The sequence below is a fragment of the Melanerpes formicivorus genome, unplaced genomic scaffold, assembly GCF_026170545.1.
Source record: "Melanerpes formicivorus ecotype bairdi unplaced genomic scaffold, bMelFor1.0.p_v2 SCAF_16, whole genome shotgun sequence".
Classification (NCBI taxonomy): domain Eukaryota; kingdom Metazoa; phylum Chordata; class Aves; order Piciformes; family Picidae; genus Melanerpes; species Melanerpes formicivorus.
In genome coordinates, this window is record NW_027142368.1 from 2425612 (window position 1) to 2446026 (window position 20415).

The following is a 20415-nucleotide window of genomic DNA, read 5'->3' on the forward strand; positions in this document are numbered from 1 at the left end:
TCTTGGTTCTGGATGCTTCTTACCTTCTGGTACCACATCAAGTTTCTTTTGAACAAATGTTGCTGAAGAGCATGTCAATGTTGTCAAGTTCAGTATACGTTAGGTGATTTTAAAAGCAGTTTTGTGGTTTTGGGGTCTATGACTATGAGCATACCTGAAAATGTTATGTAGACAGGGAGGAAAAGGGGTTGGAGTGGCTGGAGAGCTGCCAAACGGAAAGGGACCTGGGGGTGCTGATTGACAGCTGGCTGAACATGAGCCAGCAGTGTGCCCAGGTGGCCAATAAGGCCAATGGCATCCTAGCCTGCATCAAGAATAGTGTGGCCAGCAGGAGCAGGGAAGTCATTCTGCCCCTGTACTCAGCCCTGGTTAGGCCACACCTTGAGTCCTGTATCCAGTTCTGGGCTGCTCAGTTTAGGAGAGACATTGAGACTCTTGGATGTGTCCAGAGAAGGGCAATGAGGCTGGGGTGGGGTCTGGAGCACAGCCCTATGAGGAGAGGCTGAGGGAGCCGGGATTGTGTAGCCTGGAGAAGAGGAGGCTCAGGGGAGACCTTCTTGCTCTCTACAACTACCTGAAGGGAGGTTGTAGGCAAGAGGGGTTTGGTCTCTTCTCCCAGGCACCCAGCACCAGAACAAGAGGACACAGTCTCAAGCTGCACCAGGGGAGGTCGTTAGCCATTGGAATGTGCTGCCCAGGGAGGTGGTGGAGTCACCATCCCTGGAGGTGTTTGAGAGGGGATTGGACGTGGCACTTGGTGCCATGGTTTAGTCATGAGGTCTGTGGTGCCAGGCTGGACTTGATGATCTTTGAGGTCTCTTCCAACCTTGGTGATTCTGTGAAAAAATTGCTTAGCTTGCTTTTGCAGGCAGCCAGGACAGGAACAGTGTTTTTGGGTGACTCATTATTTTGTGTAACATTAGCATTTCATACACTCTTAAAGTAGACCCCTGAAGTCGACAGTCCTTTATTAAAGTGGGCAGCCTATTGGTGATGATTCTTAGCAGTTTACTGCTTTGTCCCAGTGTTGCACACATTGCCACTGGCTCTTTTCATGCTGCTGGTGTAGCCCATGCTCTATTCTGTTAACATGTTGTTATTTTCTGAATTTGCAACTAGCAATCTTTAAAGCCACAGGGGTGTGATACCTTATCTAGCGTAGATAAATGCTGGAGAAGATGCTGTAATCAGTGACTCCTGAACTAATTAACCAATGCCACATGTAATTTGATTAACTCACGTGATTTAAGAGCAGATTATCTGCTTTTAGTGGTAGCGTAACTTCTGGAGCGTTTCTACCAAGCATTTAATTTAAGGGTTCAACCATTTGTAAATAGTCTTGCTTTCAGCATGAGTCCCATGAGAAGGCAAGCCTGAGCTCAGTAGCTGCTTAAAATATTGGAAAGAAGTTGAAGTGGCTGCCTTGGGTAAGAGGTGATATGTAGCCTCAGCAAGGCAATCGCCGTTCCCGGCAGGAGGCTTGTTGCAAAGCTGTTTGGCTTACTCCAGCTTTCTGGTTCTGCTCCATAATGGCCAAATGGTTTGAAGACTGTCAGTCGTGCTGTGTGTGTGCCCAGGCCTGCTGCTCATCCTTCTGCTGCTGGAGAGATGATTCCAGCGCTTTCCTTGGTTGGTCTATCCGTTTGTGTGGAAAAGACAAGGAAGGACCCTGGAGATGTGAAACCCTTATGCAGCAGTTCCTCAACGGATGCTTTGCTACAGCTCTGTGCCCCCATGTTTCCTCTGTTACCTTGGGCACCTTTTGCTGTCTGGGGCTTGAGAAGCAGAGGTGGCTGCTTTCTTTCTTGGCAACCTTCTTCCTGAGAAGAGGTTGTAGACAGGTGGGGGTTGGTCTCTTCTCCCAGGCACCCAGTAGCAGAACAGGAGGACACAGTCTCAAGCTGCACCAGGGGAAGTTTAGGCTGGAGGTGAGGAGAAAGTTCTTCCCAGAAAGAGTAATTTGCCATTGGAATGTGCTGTCCCTGGAGGTGTTGGAGTTGCTGTCCCTGGAGGTGTTCAAAAAAGGATTGGATGTGGCACTCGAAGCCATGGTTCAGTTAGTCATGCAGTGTTAGGTATGGTCTAGTCATGGGGTCTGTGTTGATAGGTTGGACTCGATGATCCTCGAGGTCCTTTCCAACCTAAGTTATACTGTGATACTGATACTGTGATAGGTAATAGGTTGGACTTGATCTCTGAGGTCTTTTCCAACCTGGTTGATTCCATGATTCTGTGTATTCATTTCCAAGTCCTGTGTGGTAACTGCTGCTCTGTTCCTGAGGACTCAATTTCCAAGGTTCAGTTTGACATGCTGATAAAGCAAACAGAGGACTTTTAGACTCTCTGACAACTACTTAATTAACATGAGTGTGGTCATTCTAGCTAGTACTCCACTCGGGCCAGTTTTCAAGAAGTGATGAGTCTGACATTAAACCACTGAATCAACTAAATTATTGGTTGGGGAGACAAATGAGATTTGATAAGTAGTCTCTGTTTGATTTCTTTAGTGACTCAAAATTCTGCTGTCCTAGGCATCTGGAGTTTCAGGATAGGATTTGCAGTAGCCTCCTGAAAGGAATGAAATACACATGTATATATAACTGTGTGGTAGTTTGAGCCTTAACTGGGGCTTAAGAGCTCAGATGGGGGCCAGGCTGAGAATCCCTCCCTGGCTCCCCCCTCTTCTTTCCCAATGGAGAGGAAAAGAAAGGGAAAGAGGAAATCCACCAAGAAATAATTTATATTTGGCTTGGAAGTAGAGAGGTAAGGAATTTTCTTTAAACAGTGTATGTGTGTGTAAATATATATCTATATGTATGTATATATATGTCGTAGGGTTGGGGGAAAGGCCGGGCCCTTTCCCGCCCCGTGAGTAGAGGGAAGAAAATTGAAAGGAAAAAAAAATGCACAGCCAGATTAACAAAGGAGTGTGTGTTGTATATTTACAAAGCAGTTTAGGAAATGCAGGTTTATGTACAGAATTTACAGTATTTACAATATATACAGAAATATACAACAAAGTCACACAGAAATGAGGGTTCCCTCCTCTGCTGAGGGGGGTTCCCCACCCCTGCTCCTCCTTCTCTCCCCCTTTCCCCAGAGAGGGTTAGAAAGAGAGAAAAACAGAGACTGTTAATTAAAAAGCAGTTATGTGTTAGAATGTTAGAAGAGGCCTCACACTTTATCTGCTTCAAGGTCAAGCCTGGCCAAAAGCCCAGAAAGCTGTGAGCTGCAAGCCACTGAAGGAGGGGAAGAAAGACTGACCAGAAAGCTGCTGTACTCCCAGTTCAAAAGGTGCTTCCTCCCAATCTACCAATGAAATTAGTTTAGATCCATCTTTCGTTTACAAACATTCGGCCATAGTATCCCTTTGTTAAAGGCACCGCCTCAAACAGTCACAATATATACAATAACAGGCAGGGTTCACCAGGGTAAGAAACAAGGATGGATGGGGAAAAAAAATAGAAATATGGAATACGAAACCAGTCCTTTGCCATGGCAGGGGGTGCAGCAGGGAGGGCCATGTGGCAGAGAAGCAGGGGAACCAGCAGCAGTCCTTGTCCAGGCAAAGGCAGGGCCCAAGAGAGCTAATGGCTGCAGTATCCTCCTTATAGTCTTGCTGGGCAGGGAGGGGGAGTGGAACAGACTAACTTAGTTTCCCAGGAGGAAAACACCCTCCAGGGAGGGCAAAAGCTCGTACAAGCCCTCCCCACCCCGCTTCCAGGATGGGTGTAGCCCATCACAAACTCTAAATGCTAGATTAAATTTGATGGGAGAGACCTGGTTGTAAACTAGTTCCAAACGTGCATATGAGAATGGCAGCAATGTATGAGCACTTACAGCCGGGGTAGGCTTGGTACCAGGCAAACGGAGAGTTTACATGGAATTACACTGTTTTTCCACCTTCTCTAGCAGAAGTGCTTTTGCTGTATAGTCATGGGAACTTACCTTTGTAACATTAGCTATTCACCCTGGTAATTGCTCCATCCTCTAATTTAATGAAAACCCATTAAACCGAAACAATAATTAAAATGAGACATCATCTCTGTAGGAGGCTTGCATATTAAACTCACCAAGCATTTCACTGCAGACGGGTCTTATTCTTAAGAAATGGTGTTGGAAGCAACGTGTAAAAAAAAGTGATTTATAATGAATACTCATCATTCAGAAAGCTGTGCCGTTAGAACATGATTTCCTGCTGTTTATTACCGACTCTGAGTGGAGCCAGCAAGGCAAAAAAACATTTGCAATGTCTTTTTGTACTGGTGAGAATACCCAGAAGCAGAGATGTGCTCGTGAGAAAACAACCTGCCCTCTTAGAAACTATCCTGGCCAGGGATGACCAAAGAGAAGGGTGAGGTGTGTTCACCCCTCTCTCTGGGTTGCTGGCAGATCAGACAGGTGTTGCTGGTCACTCCTGTTGCAGTGCAGGGGTCCCCAGAGATCAGCATGGTGCTTGCTTAGCACCTTAATGTAAGGCTGCAGTAATTTTCCCGTGGCAGTAGCTCACAGCCTGCTGAAACCTATGCTTTATCCTGATTTGGAAGCAATGTAGGCAAATGGCAGGCATGGAGGATGAATTTTGGTCTGTGCTTAAGTGATGTCTGGGTATGCTGCAACTTGGCTGGTGGGTATTTGTGGGCTGTCTCGAGCCTTAGTGCCAGTAGCCTAGTTAAGCACCAAAAGTGCTCTGGGGGATATACCTGGCTCTGTGCCTGTTCTCATGACAGGAGCATGTTGCAAAGTCTGGTTTTGTTTGCATATAATGAGAAATTTGTGTAGATTTGCTCCCCACAGCTTAAAATAAAATATGCTATTGCAGATAGCGGTATTCTGCCCTTGTTACCTATCCTGAGTATTTCCCTGCTTGGCAGTGAAATGACCTTTTGTATGGGAGAATATCCCCATGGTTAGTGTTAGCATCCTTCTGTGAACTTCTGAATCTGTCAGACTTGTGTGGACTCAAGAATAATTTCAGAGGAGTGGGTAGGAGTGGACATCCATCACCAGTAGTGCACTGGATCCCACTTGGAGACTTTGATGAAGCACCTTTAGTGAGCAGGAAGGGTTTTATGATGCTGTTGTGTGATTTCATTCTGAGCAATGTTTAGAAACTATGCTGAGGGCTGCTTGTTTCAGATCATTCTTCTACTCTTGGCTCTGTTTTTGGATAACTGATGACTTAAAAAAAAGTGAGGCACTCTGTGTTTGTTTGTTTATAACAGAGATTTCAGTTTTACTGGATTTTGCCCATAGCAACATACAAGCAATGTATGCTGCAGTATTCAGTTCTTAAATTGCTGTAGCTGAAATCCAGATTGTGTCTTGTACAGTTAATTTTTACTTGCTTGTCCAATGTGACTCTACAGAGGGTCTCCTGAAAACATGTTGAAACAAATAGCTTTAAGATGATTGAAGGTGCCAATGAATAGGAATAGAATAGCACAGAATAGAATAAACCAGGTTGGAAGAGACCTTCAAGATCATCATGTCCAACCTATCAACCAATCCAACACCACATAATCAACTAACCCATGGCACCAAGCACCCCATCAAGTCTCCTCCTGAACACCTCCAATGATGGTGACTCCACCACCTCCCCAGGCAGCCCATTCCAATGGGCAATCACTCTCTCTGTATAGAACTTCTTCCTAACCTCCAGCCTAAACCTCCCCTGTCACATCCTGAGACTGTATACTCTTGTTCTGGTGCTGGCTGCCTGGGAGAAGAGACCCACACCCACCTGTCTACAACCTCCCTTCAGGTAGTTGTAGAGAGCCACAAGGTCACCCTTGAGTCTCCTCTTCTCCAGGCTAAGCAACCCCAGCTCCCTCAGCCTCTCCTCATAGGGTTTGTGTTCCAAACCCCTCCCCAGCTTTGTTGCCCTTCTCTGGACACCTTCCAGCAACTCAACATCTTTATTAAACTGAGGGGCCCACAACTGGACACAGGACTCAAGGTGTGGCCTAACCAGTGCAGCGTACAGGGGCAGAATGACCTCCCTGCTGCTGCTGGCCATACTGTTCCTGAAGTAACAAGTTCGGCTATATGTTCTCTATCAAAGCAAGGAAATACAAGGAATAGGTATTCAAGCTGGCTAGTGGATGAGTCACCATCACTGGAGGTGTTTAGGAAGAGACTGGATGGGGTACTTGGTGCTATGGTTCAGTTGATTAGATGATGTTGGGTGATAGGTTGGTCTCGATGATCTCAAAGGTCTTTTTCAACCTGGTTAACTTCTATTCTATTCTAATCTAAAATATCTATTGCTTTAGAAATTGTGGGTTGATTTGGAACTGAATGTAAGCATTTTTTCTTTAATGGAAATGTCTGTTAAAGAAAAAGTCCTTTTCTAGATGGATTGGGATTCAGCTTGTAAGAACTGGTGCATGTTTTTCTCTGCTTAAAATTCCATCCTGAATCATAGAATCAATAAGATTGGAAAAGACCTCAAGGATCATCAAGTCCAAACTGTCACCCAACACCTCATGACTACAAAACCATGGAACCAAGTGCCATGTCCAATCCGCTCTTCAACACCTCCAGGGACAGTGACTCCACCACCTCCTTGGGCAGCACATTCCAAAGGCCAACAATTCTCTCAGTGAAGAACTTTCTCCTCACCTTGAGCCTAAACTTCCCCTGGCACAGCTTGAGACTGTGTCCCATTGTTCTGGTGCTGGTTGCCTGGGAGAAGAGATCAACCCGCTTCTGTCTACAACCTCCCTTCAGGTAGTTGTAGAGAGCAATAAGGTCTCCCCTGAGCCTCCTTTTCTCCAGGCTAAACAACCCCAGCTCCCTCAGCCTCAGTACCATGAGTTGTTGACACCGTCATCAAAATAAGCGGCAAAAATTTTGCCTGCTTTCCTAGCATGATGCTTTTCTTTGTCTAACTCATTTTGCCTGCTTCTGTGTGTTAACAGCATTCTTACGCTGTTTCTAATGACGCCAGCTTCTTATTTGGGCTTCTAATATGTCCTGGGCTTTAAGTGGCAAAAGGCTGAGATTTTAATTTTCAGTTGCCAGAGCTGGTAATGCCTTGACCGGTGGATCCACACACACAGACGTGACTTGAGGACCTAAATCAGGTTTGTAATCCTGAGTTATTGTACCTTCTTAATTCCATTTGTCACAAAGGGTTGGAATGACCCAAAGTACCAGTACTTTTCCTATGTACAGGGTAATGCTTGCCCTGACATCACTGGCCCCGGAGCACCATGAGCATTCACCTGGACTGGTCTTCTGATGAAGTGAAACCGACCCCATGCTAAAATATAATTCTGAGTCTTATTTTGAAGGTCCTGCAAGTGAGTAGTGTGAGGAATTGCAGCTGCAGGTAAAATTAATCAAGGTGACTGAGTGTGTAAGAGCTTGCTGCAGCCAGGCAGGGTGCTGTGGTCTTCCTTTGCAGATCCTGGCTGGAGTTATGCTGCTGATCCCCTCTGTAAGTTTAGCACTGGGTGCTGGTACTTCTGGTAGCTCTTTTTGGTTTGGTAAGTTTGTGCCTTTGGAATGTGCTGCCCAAGGAGGTGGTGGAGTCACCATCCCTGGAGGTTTTGGAGAGGGGATTGGATGTGGCACTTGGTGCTGTGGTTTAGTCATGAGGTCTGTGGTGACGGGTTGGACTCGATGATCTTTGAGGTCTCTTCCAACCTTGGTGGTTCTGTGATTCTGTGCTTGACATGGGCTGAATGCTCTCATGTGGGACAAGGAAGCCTGTAGGAGTCAAGGTGGTGTCCTCGGGAACAGGAGTGCTAGCACCAAGCAGGGAAATGTGGGATAGAAGAGAATAGAATAGAAAATAGAGTAGAATAAACCAGGTTGGAAGAGACCTTCAAGATCATCGTGTCCAACCCATCAACCAATCCAGCCCACCTAAACAACTAACCCATGGTACCAAGCACCCCACCAAGTATCCTCCTAAACACCTCCAATGATGGTGACTCTATGACAGTGGCTGAAATGGGTTTGGCTGTCCTGGCAAACTGCACCATTGCTTTGTGCTTGGCTTTTCTTCCTTGGACTTGTGGCTTTAAAGAAAAAAAGGAAAAGGCATTAAAATCAAGCAACAAATGTTCTCCCTCAGACACAGGTGTATCTTCTGCTTCTCTCTTGCTGAAGGCACAAAGTTGCCTTCACTTGATGCTCGGGGAAGATTTGTATCTGTTGCTTTTCGAGATAATTGTGTACATTTGTGTGGTGTGGGGTTTTTTCCTCTCTTTTTTTTTTTTCTTTGCTTGGTTAATTTTAGAAACACTCTGGTACATTAAAGAAAAAAAAAAAGAACCAAACCCAAACCCTCCAGACAGTCAGTATTTCAAATTAAGGAAATATAATCACATAGAAGGGCACATCAAAGTCGTATCTATGTTTGTTTCTTTTTTCTTTTTTTTTTTATGCTGAGATTGCATTATCATTCAAGGGTGCAGTGATGTTTCACTGAAGATTACTGTATAAACCTATATTGTTCTATATTATGGAGGAAAGATGACATTTCATTACAAGCAGACAGTTATTTTTATGGAGAGCATAAAGAGTATTTTCCCTTTCAGGCACCTGTTGTGAGGAGGTGTATGTATTCTCAATTTTCTTTTATTTTCTTTCTTTCTTTCTTTCTTTTTTTTTTCTCCTTTTCTTTTGAAGTGTGAAAATCAACCTGAAAACAGAAAGCTCTTACTCTTAAGTGGATCATACTGCCAGTTCATTTGTCGGCCGCTTTCTGCGCACCAACAGATGACGTGCCTAGCAATTAGAATAGAATAGAATAGAATAAACCAGGTTGGAAGAGACCTTTGAGATCATTGCATCCAACCCATCATCCAACACCATCTAATCAACTAAACCACGATTAGATTGTGTGGTGTGAGTAAGGACACTGCCAGAGGGAGGCTGGCAGGCTGCCCCATAGGGCTGAGGTGATACAGTGTTGACTGCGCAATGCCTTCAGTGAGGCACTGTGTGGCTCCTTCCCAGTAGTCAGGCCCCAGGTTGTGAGCCCAGGGCTGTGGTCATCACCCTGACAGGCTTATGTTCAAAATGCCACATCATGTGCCCTCTGGATCCCTGTGAGCCTTGGTGGGCTCCTTAGCTTTATGAGTCTACTTGAAGGCTGGACTTTTGCCATCTTGCAGTGGAATTGCTGGGTAAGTGCCTGTGGTAGGTTTAGGCTATGCCTTTAAAATTTTTCACAGATTTTGAACAGAAAAGTAGTAAAATGTAAAGAAATCACTGTTGGGTGTGAAAAAGGAAAACAAAGATAATTCTAAACAATCCTATTGGAGAGATATCTACTATAAGATCTGGTTCTCAAAACTCTCCCTGTCCCCCCTCCCTGTCCCCCCTCCCTGTCCCCTCTCCCTTTCCCCTTGTAAGCTTTGATAAGGGATGTGAGATTTCTGACAGTTGTGCCACCTTTAGGCAAAATCCCATCCAAACAAACAAACAAATCCCAAATCATGAGATACCTACCTTCAAATCAAGGATAATTATCTTCCTCTTCTTGGACATTTTATCTCTGAGTTTTAATTGTACCTTGGAACTCAGTACCGGTGAGTTGCCTTGTCTGTGTAGCAAACTGGGTACTGGAGAATGTAATGGTGTATGGGCTGTGTAGAGTTGTGTCTTCCCCATCATCTCCAGCTTTGTAAAAATAAACTAGATAACATTTATGACCAGTAACACTACCAGCTAGGAGAAAAGAATGGTAAAGATAATGAAATCTAGATAGTGCCGGGTGCTGCACTTTGGCCATGGCGACCCCATGCAGAGCTACAGGCTGGGGTCAGAGTGGCTGAGAGCTCCCAAACAGAGAGGGGACCTGGGGGTACTGATCGACAGCCGCCTGAACACGAGCCAGCAGTGTGCCCAGGTGGCCAAGAAGGCCAATGGCATCCTGGCCTGCATTAGGAATAGTGTGGCCAGCAGGAGCAGGGAAGTCATTGTGCCCCTGTACTCTGCACTGGTTAGGCCACACCTTGAGTCCTGTGTCCAGTTCTGGGCCCCTTAGTTTAAGAAGAACATCAAAACACTTGAACATGTCCAGAGAAGGGCAACAAGGCTGGGGAGAGGCCTTGAGCACAAACCCTATGAGGAGAGGCTGAGGGAGCTGGGGTTGTTAAGCTTGGAAAAGAAGAGGCTCAGGGGTGACCTCATTGCCCTCTACAACTACCTGAAAGGTGGTTGAGCCAGGAAGGGGTTGGTTTCATCTCCCAGGCACCCAGCACCAGAACAAGAGGACACATTCTCAAGCTGCACCAGGGGAAGTTTAGACTCAAGGTGAGGAGAAAGTTCTTCTCCGAGAGTCGTTCGTCATTGGAATGTGCTGCCCAGGGAGGTGGTGGAGTCACCGTCCCTGGAGGCATTCAAGAGGGGATGTGGCACTTGGTGCCATGGTCTAGTCATGAGGTCTGTGGTGACAAGTTGGACTCGATGATCTTTGAGGTCTCTTCCAACCTTAGTGATACTGTGATAATCAGGTGTTCTGTGCTGGGTTGTTTATCCCTCTGCTCCCCTTTCTGATGGCAGGTGGAAAAGATTTCGTTGTTCTTTGAAGATTTTTGCTGTGCTATGATAAAAGTGACGTTGGGCAGACCAATACTTTGAGGCTGTAAAGCAGGCATCATATTTATTTATCAGGTGAATTTGAGCCCTGGCAAAGATTTTTAACTGATAACATGATTTTTGCTGTCTAATTTGCAGTACATTTCAGGGGTGAGCTGTTCAGAGTGGAAGGGTGTTAAGGATTCTGAGTGTGCAGGCTCATTTGGAGGGCTTTAAGCTGCACAGGAAAAGCTGAGACACCCAATTACCAAACATGCTTGAGTACTTTTTCCTTGGAGTTTGGTTTCAGTCCATGGCATTCCCTCAGTAGTTGTGTTTTTTTGAGTTCCAGGTTGTTTTTCAAGCCAGCCTCTCCTCTTTCTGTCTGCAAAGCCTCATTTAATGACACAATTTTTTCTCTGCCTTCCCCCCCCTTTTTTTCCCTTCTCTTTTCTTTTTTCCTGCAGTGAAATTCTGAATTGTAAATCCCATCACTCCTTTGTGTGTACAGCATTCATGCTGGGCTGGATTCTCAGGATTCAGTACAGTTGCACTATGGTTTTCTACCAGCTGAGAATTTGTGCCAGCATTTCTGGCTTCAAAGTAAACCTTTGGAAAGGAAGCCACTGGGCTTCTAAATGGTTGTGACCACAAGTGGCACAGGTCTTGCAAATGTGTGACAAAGGCCCAGCATGAGAGACATGGCAAGGGGTGGGGAGGTGAAATGCCCGTGATTTCTCCCTTTTGTCCTTAACTGCCTCTCGTAGTGATGATATGTTGTGAAGAAAAGGAGGAGATGAAAATGAATGTGGTGGGAGATGGTGCATCCGAATCTTAGGAGATCAAACTGAGAAGGCGTGTGGCTGTTTGGACATCAGCAGGATTAGCGAGGCTGAAGTGTTTCTGCATCTGCCTGGTCAAGCTGTGGTTTAATAAATATTGCATGAGCTGTCACGCTTTGCTTGTTCAAACTGAGAAATCCCTGAAACGATGGCGGGTTGCAAGCGTGTCCTGTATTTATTTCTCAGGCAGTAGCACAGCTATATAGCATTATTAGCAATCATACATCTCTGCCTTATGCAGGGCAAGGACAGGTTTCCTCTGATGTACGACGGAGAGGTGGTAGCGGAGTCGGTGGTAAAGACTGAAACTGGCGCTTGGTGAATTGTGCTGGGAGAGGCAGTGGCTGAGATTCCTCAGAATTTAGGAGCTGATTTATCTGACTGCAGCACACCTTATTTACAGCAACTTAATCTGCTCACAGCAGACGCAAACGGCTCGGCATCCTGTCAAAAATTGTGTCAGAAAATCAGCAGCTGACCAGTTGTGAACTTGTCAAAGTGACAAGTGGCCATGCTGACAAGAGACGACACTTGGGTTCCTTCCCCGAGCAGGTGCAGTGGCGGAGAGAGGTAGCTGATTCTCAAAAATGAAAAATGCTGAAGGGAAAGGGAAAAATGAAATCGGAATCTTTCTGGTGCAGCATTTTTACTGTACTCTTGTTTCCTTCTCTTCCTCTTTTTAAAAATGAACTTCCCAGATGTAGAAAGAGAAATCCACGCAGCGCCCCACGTGAGCGAGAAGTTAATTCAGCTCTTCCGCAACAAAAGCGAGTTCACCTTTTTGGCCACCCTGCAGCAGAAGGCATCAACTTCTGGAGTGATAGTGTCCATCCGAGACCTAGAGCACAGGTAAGAGGAAAATGTTTCTCTCTAGTATCATAACAATATAAAAGATACCAAGCACTCAGTGCTCTGTTTCGACAGCGTGCTGAAATGGTAGATACCAAATCTGATGTGCAAGTTAAAGCCTTTCTGCAGAGTTTTCCATTTTCTGGTGGGATTTTTTTTGGGCTGTTGTTTGTTTTGTTTTGTTTTGTTTTTATTCTGGGAGGAATGCATTATTTATGTGTCCTAGTCTGTGAAACAAATTAACTTCAGCAGGGGGATTAAAACCAGTGTAGTGTAGACACGGCGGACTTTTGGAAGCTACAAACCTTGTAATGCGATTTCTCTTATGGGTGTTTTGTGTGCATTCTGGAGCTTGCCTTCTCAGAAAAGTTGAACTTAGATGTTTCCTCTTTTGCTGTGGTTTATAACATTTTAACAGCGTGTTCCTTTTGAGAGGGCTGGAGCACCTCTCCTGTGAGGACAGGCTGAGGGAGTTGGAGTTGTTCAGTTTGGAGAAGAGAAGGCTCTGAGCAGACCTTATTGTGGCCTTCCAGTGTCTGAAGGGGGCTACAAGAAAGCTGGGGAGGGAATTTTTAGGGTGTCAGGGAGTGATGGGACTGGGGGGAATGGATGCAAGCTAGAGGAGGGGAGATTAGATATTAGGAAGAAGTTCTTCACCATAAGGGTGATGAGACACTGAAACAGGTTGCCTAAAGAGGTGGTGGAAGCCTCATCCCTGTGTTTTTTTAAGGCCAGTCTGGATGTGGCTCTAGGCAACCTGATCTATTGGAAAATGTCCCTGCCCATGACAGTGGTGTTGGAACTAGATGATCCTTGAGGTGCTTTCCAACCCTTACAGTTCTGTGGTTCAGCATTTCTGCTTCTGTGTGGTGATATGTATGTTTTCTTCCTGACATAAATACAGTATATTCTTATTTCATGTTTGTGCCTCTTTTTCTGTTGTCAGTGCAGGAGGACAAGAGGTCTCTTTCATTAGCTTTTAGAGTGGCAGTCATCATCATTAAAAAGAGGAAGTAATTGTGCCTTGTATTGTGACCCAGTGATGTTTTGAGGCTGTGAAGTGTCTCTCGTGACAAACAACACCCTGCTTGTAACTTTTTGGATGCTTTATTCATAATTTCTTAGGGTTTAAGGACTTTCGTATCTAGTCTGACTTCCTGTTGTCATACACGTAGTAGGATGTTCCTTGGGTGCTCCCATTTCAAAGCTGACAGCAATCACTCTGCAGCCTATTTTTTTTTTTTAAAGGAAATAAAATTCTTATTGGCATTTAATTGTATTCTTATTAGCATTTAATTGTATTAATTGTACACACCTGTTAGCCCGTGGCGCTGGTGTGTGGCGCTGGCGCTTGGCGTGTTTTGTTGAGAAAGTATGTGAAAGAGAAGGCAATGACTTAATCCATGTCTTTCCCAAGAAACATGGGACCAGAGGACCCTTGAAGTCCCTTTTGAGGCCGGGGTTAGGAGGATCAGTTTGCCATGCTGAGGAATTTCTAACTTACCCTTTTTCCCCCCCCTCTTTGAGAAAGAGGACATTGAGGAGAGCCATTGACAGAGGGCCAGTGTCACATGTAGGGATGGACACACGCACTTGGCCAAATTCAAGGTCAGACTACAGTGGCAGTGATGATTATGCAGTGGATTTTTAGATATGGCCTCTTCTCAATTTAGCTACCTTAGCTCCTCTATCTTGACATGCAGAGACAGAGGCTTGCAGAGAGACGTGCTATGCAGGAGTAATCTTCGCTGAGCAAAATACACTGCTGTTGTCCTTCCTGGCGCTGAGCTTATCTTTGTCTTTCAAATTAATAGACATCCATTTAAAAGGATATATAGTTGAAGGATTGGCTGCTGGTACCACTTAAACCTTTGTAGGTGTGTGTAGTAGCTGAGGTAGTTTCAGTGTGGGTAGTTGTATGTAAGAGTCAAAATGGGCATGTCCACTGTTGCTAATGACTGCTACTACCTTCTGGCTGTCAGATGGATTACTGCAATTATCTTTCTTTTCTGGCTTTGTTGTGTATCACTTAAAACAGAGTCACCGTTTGTTTCCTTAGTTTCTGATGTTGCTGTTTGGACCTTGATAAAGACAGTGCTTTCAAACTCTTAGGTCTGTGGTGGCAGAAATTAGTAAAGAGGATGACAATGGAGAAAATGTTTGTTAATGTTGATGAGGAGTAGAGATCAAATATTACTGAAGAGAACCCTGCTTACATTATGATGGATGTAGTAGCAGAAGTTTCAGCTTGATGTTTATTTTGCTCAAACTGTTCAGATCACTTTAGTCTTTGGCTTTATGTGTGAACTGAAATGGGCGTAGTAGCAGAAGTTTCAGCGTGATGTTTATTTTGCTCAAACTGTTCAGGTCACATTAGGCTTTAGCTTTATGTGTGAAGTGAAATGGGTGCAGGTCCTTTACACAGGGGAAGCCTTTTAAAAGTTGTCACTCCTGCTAAGCTTTTGATCATTATCATGGTCCTGTGCTGGTGACACATTTTCCTTTGTCAAGCCTTTTTTTTCAACCTTCCATGTGTCTATGAAAACAGACAATGCAAAGAGAATAGAAAGAGACATCATTGTGTTTCAGCATGATTAAGACCTTTGGGAGTGAGTGTAAGGTTACATTTATTACCTAACCAGTATAGCTTTTGACTATGGAAAAGCCAAGAACTCTTCCCTTATGCACAAAACTGGAGAGATTGCAGTTAGTGACATAATGTTTTTTAACTTACCAGCATACCAAAACTAGCAAAGTTAAAAGCTCAAGACTTCAGAACATGCACCTTGGGACCACAGTTATATCATTATGGGAGATGTCTTTTGCTGTAGGACACAGACTTAATAGTTGATGGATTTTATTTCAAGCACCGAAAAGAGGTGTGGATATCTACACACACAGATTCTAAGGTACATATCTCAGAATAACTGGTTTTAAAGGCATTATTTTATTCATGATGCATGAAATGGAGATGATTGCCACGAGGCAGCAATACAGGTAGTGATAGGACTAGGGGGAATGGAATGAAGCTGGAGGTGGGGAGTTTCAGGCTAGATGTGAGGAGGAGGTTCTTCACCATGAGAGTGGTGAAGCCCTGGAATGGGTTGTCCAGGGAGGTGGTCGAGGCCCCGTCCCTGGGGGTGTTTAAGCCCAGGCTGGATGAGGCTCTCTCCAGCCTGATCTAGTGTGGGGTGTCCCTGCCCATGGCAGGGGGGTTGGAACTAGATGATCTTTGTGGTCCCTTCCAACCCTGACTGATACTATGATACTATGATACATAGAATGCTTGGTTTATAGTTCATTTCTCTAGTAAGTTTTGGAAAGATTTTATTTTCCAATAGCATGATATTCTGAAATCAGAATTATTACAAGCAGAGGAGTGCCACTTTTCATTAAGTCAGTAGTTTGGATCTGCTGTTTTGCCCTGGTGAATGGAGATTTCACAGCAGTTAGAGATTTGCTCTTAATTTATGTCATCATTTGATAGGCAAAAGTTATGCTACGATCATGATAAATGTATATTCATTAATATCTTATTGAATCAGCTTTAATGATGACAAAGACTTTATTTTCATGATCCCAATGTTTGAAACATGTAAATCTTCATTAACACAACTTAAGTCTAATTGAACAGTGCAGTGTCTACATAGTTATCTGGAACACAGTGGTAAATATGAAGATGATACCCTTTTGTCTCCAAATTATATATATATACATATATATAACAAAATATAATACAGGATGGACAAACAGGGTGCAGAAAGTGAAAATTACTTTCTTTATTGGAGAACTATGCTAGCCAGCCTTTCCTAGAAGATATTTGTCATCTGTTTCACTCACAATCTTTGACTCTTCATACCATTGAGACACTTGGAAAAGACCAAGATGTTTGAAATCTCCACTGTAATGAATCCTTGTATCAGCAGTGATTTAGTACAGTTGCATCCAAAGTTGTCTGCCTTCTCCTAATCTGCTCTGGCCTTGCATGCTCCAAAGCCCAAGAACATAAATTAGATGGAATTGGCATAATCTTTCTGCTCTTTGGCCTCTTGAGTTGGAGGCATATTGATGGCTGCTTCTCACTGCTGGTAAACATCAGTGTGTGGAGAAATGTGTCAAGTATGTTCAGGTACCCAGTCTAATGCTCTAGCTTTCACCAAAGGTGCTGACTATCATTTCCTGACTACTCTGGAGCGCAATTTAAAGCAACTGAATGCTGTGAAATTTTCTTCTCTTACTGATGTGAAAATTGTGTCCCTTGTTCACCTTCTCCTCAAGGTCTCATTATGTGCATTTTTGAAGGTCTCTCTGTCTTGTGTGTTGTTCCTCTCTCTTGCCTTCACAAAGAAGTCATTGTTGCTTTTGTAACTCTTCCTGGTTACTAAAGAGAATGAAAAATTAACTGTTTTTTTTTTAAATGCCAAGTTTCTTGTTCTTCCCTAATATTTTTCATGTGTCCCAGGTCATCTTCTCAATTCGCTTCACATTTAGTAGAGCTAACTTTCTATCCACGTGTTGTCATTCTCTCTGAAGGGTGTTTCAAAATGGGAGATCCCACCATGATAGGATTAGACAGTAAGTCAGGAAATGAATGATTGGAAGATTAGCTTCTTGGGAGTGCTGAAAATATTTTTCCTATTTTTTTAAAATGTTTTTATTTATCAGGAGCAGGGAGGTCATTCTGCCCCTGTACACTGCACTGGTTAGGCCACACCTCGAGTACTGTGTCCAGTTCTGGGCCCCTCAGTTTAGGAAGGAGGTTGACTTGCTGGAGCGTGTCCAGAGAAGGGCAACAAAGTTGGTGAGGGGCTTGGAACACAAGCCCTATGAGCAGAGGCTGAGGGAGCTGGGGTTGCTTAGCCTGGAGAAGAGGAGACTCAAGAGTGACCATGTTGGTCTCTACAACTACCTGAAGGGGGGGTTGTAGACAGGCAGAGGTTGGTCTCTTCTCCCAGGCAGCCAGCACCAGAACAAGAGGACACAGTCTCAGGCTGCGCCAGGGGAAGTTCAGGCTGGAGGTCAGGAGGAAGTTTTACACAGAGAGAGTGATTGCCCATTGGAATGGGCTGCCCAGGGAGGTGGTGGAGTCACCATCGCTGGAGGTGTTCAGGAGGAGACTTGACAGGGTGCTTGGTTGCATGGTTTAGTTGGTTGGGTGGTGTTGGATGATAGGTTGGACGCGATGATCTTGAAGGTCTCTTCCAACCTGGTTTGGTCTATTCTATTCTATTCTATTCTATTCTATTCTATTCTATTCTATTCTATTCTATTCTATTCTATTCTATTCTATTCTATTCTATTCTATTCGTTGCTGCTGATAACCTATGTCTGGCACCTCAACTTCAGAGAATGTATGCCATGCTGAATATTTGGAAACTTGCAGCTAATTGTACTGCTATGATGAACTAGATTTATTGAGTGGAGAACTGGGGCACTCACTGTGTGACAGCAAGCTTGAAGGTCTCTTCCATCCTGGTCTATTCTATTCTAGCTGTGTTGACATACAAATTCAGGGTGTGATAAATGTATCACACTCCTAGCAATTCAGTTTTTGCGTCTTGGTGGGGGGAACAAGCATAGGACTCTAGTATATTGTTGAGTACTTGCCCTCAGTGGCACCATGAACAGCTTCTGAGACTGTTGAGGAGTGGATAGAAAGCTCTGTCTTCACAAGTAGGAGTTGGAAGGCTACCAGGCTGCAGTATGGTTGGTTAAAGCCACAAAAGGGTAACAAGCTAGTTAAATTTAACACTGAAACCTAATTAATGAAAAGAAACCTGTGCAAGTGACTTCTGACCTAGTTGTAAACCTGAAAGATTGGATTTACTCCATGCTCCATTTCAGGTTATTCCCTGTAAGATGTGTATATACATATTGGGTTCTGAGATGCCTAGTACTCAAAAAGGAAAGGGAGAATTCTGCACATATATCCATTAACCTTTTAATTTTAGGGTAAAGGCCACATCCTCATTAATATTTATATGTAGAATTGCTAAACTGGAAAGCTGTACTGAGAATATAAAGATCCAACCTTACTTCCATCTCTCTCAATGAGCTGAAGTGAAATATGTGAGTCATCTGCACACCTGGCTTTTTGTTTGTTTTCCCCCATAGTGGAACAAGCAGATGAGCTTTGTTTCATCTTTCTTTCTTATGTTAACAAAAGATCTTTAGAGATGCAAACAAATACAGAATTGGACTCACCTACTGCTACATACGGGGTCAAAGTATGCAAAATAAGAAAGTGAGGAAGGACTCTTCTATTCTATACATCTTCCACTGATTCAAGTATTGTGAGAGAGGAGTTAGTGCTTGAGGAGCTATCTTCCATCCTGTGGCTCCCTGCTTGAGAGCAGGTGTTTTATGCACTCCAAGCTGACAATTGTCTCTCTGAAGCATTAGCATGCTGCTGATAAACAGCTGTTGGAACACATTGATTGAACCTTGTTGGCTATTGGAGCAGAGTGGCTTGACTCACTCTCTTAACCTTCTACCTCTATACCCTAATAATCACCACCATATTCCTTACCCTGAACACAACCAACACTCTAAAATTATCAGCAGTAATAACCTCATGAACCTCTCTCCCTATACTCAATGCAGTTCATATACTCACTCTACTATCCTTACCTGGACTCCCACCACTTACAGGCTTCCTGCCTCAATGACCCATCATTCAAGGACTTACCAAACAAGAAATAACCACAACAGCCTTAATTATTGCCCTCCTATCTCTGCTAGGTTTGTTCTTGTATCTCTGTTACTCAACAGTCACACTCCCACCAAACTCCACAAACCACATAAACCAGTGGTATACTACCAACACACCTTAATACCATCCTAACCTATCAACTCTACTCAGAATCACAGAAACATTCAGGTTGGAAAAGACCCTCAGGATCACCAAATCCAGCCATTAACTCTACTTTACAGGATTCACCCCTAAACCATATTCCCAAGCACCACATCCAAGCAATCTTTAAACACATCCAGGATTGGTGACTCAACCACCTCCAGGGGCAGCACATTCCAGTGCCTGACCACTCTCTGTTTCTTCTGCCACTCTACCCTATAATCCTGACTGCTCTCTAGAAATTTAAGATAGCCCCAAACCAAAGGCCTTCAGTGTCTTAAAGAAGAGTTAAACCCTTTTAGTTTCTCAATTACATTCTACTTTCAAGTTATTGTTAATGTCTTGGTTCCAAGAATAACTGCTCTAACAGTACTAAACCCATCCTAATGAGAGTTACACATACCAGTCCTACACCATACAACAGGGCTTGAGTACTAACCTTGTATGGTGTCAGACCAAGTACCTGCCATCATCTCTTGTGCTGGCAGCTGTTGTACCAGTTATTAATTGATCACCTCACGTGAAAACAGCAGTGCACCACATCTAAGATCCTATATGGGTAGCTTCAGGCTCATTCTTGCCTCCTAAACCCCTAGCACAACCTTTCCTTTTGCACCTCTGATCCCTGTATCAGGGTCACCAATGGGTTGATCCTCATAGAGCTTGAAACTCTTTAAAACTGAATTTGGACAGTGCAGAAATGTTGCTGTCAGCCAGGAGCTCCAGCATGCTGAGTTAATTCTATCTGCCTGTTTTATGGACCTCTGATACAAGCAAGGCACTGAAATGTCTCGCACTGAAATGTCTCACACTGAAGGCAACTTTCTGGTAACAGTTGTCTGCTGAGTTTGGGCTGCTTGTTGGAAATGTAACTTGAATAATGGAACAAAGATCAGACAGTTTGATGTCAGCAAGGCATTATTCATAAATGGCCATTTGGTTGGTTGGCCCTTAGACTGGGTGCTGTGCCTGGTTTTGAGGTTTTGTTTGCAGTTCAGTAAGGATGCCTGTGTGCTTTCTTTGCCCTAGGTGCTCCCTTCTGACAGGTAGGAGGGTGGCAGTGCCTGCCCTAATGACTGGCTGTTAGCTGTGGAAAGCTGCTGCTGCTGCTCAGGTGGCAGCAGGGAGGGAAGAAGGGGAAAGGGGAGACCCGCGGGGCAGGTGGAGACCGAAGGCATTCAGAGAGCAGCAGGGAGAAGACGTGACTGAGCCTTGAGAGCGGAAAGGAAAAGATCTTTTGCTGGGAATCTAAGAGAAATGCAGACAAATACAATTTGTCATAAGAATTCACTGAAAAGCTGGATTTATGGGCAAGATCAGAGAGAAGAACCT

The 20415-nt window shown here is 44.2% G+C and overlaps 1 protein-coding gene across 1 annotated transcript in view; it reads left to right on the top strand.

Annotated features, from left to right (window-relative positions):
* NELL1 (neural EGFL like 1) overlaps positions 1-20415 on the top strand; it is a 360979-nt gene that overhangs the window by 21303 nt on the left and 319261 nt on the right. Inside the window, 1 exon segment of the mRNA XM_068147804.1 lies at positions 12080-12230. Within this exon segment, the coding sequence (XP_068003905.1) occupies positions 12080-12230 (151 nt within the window).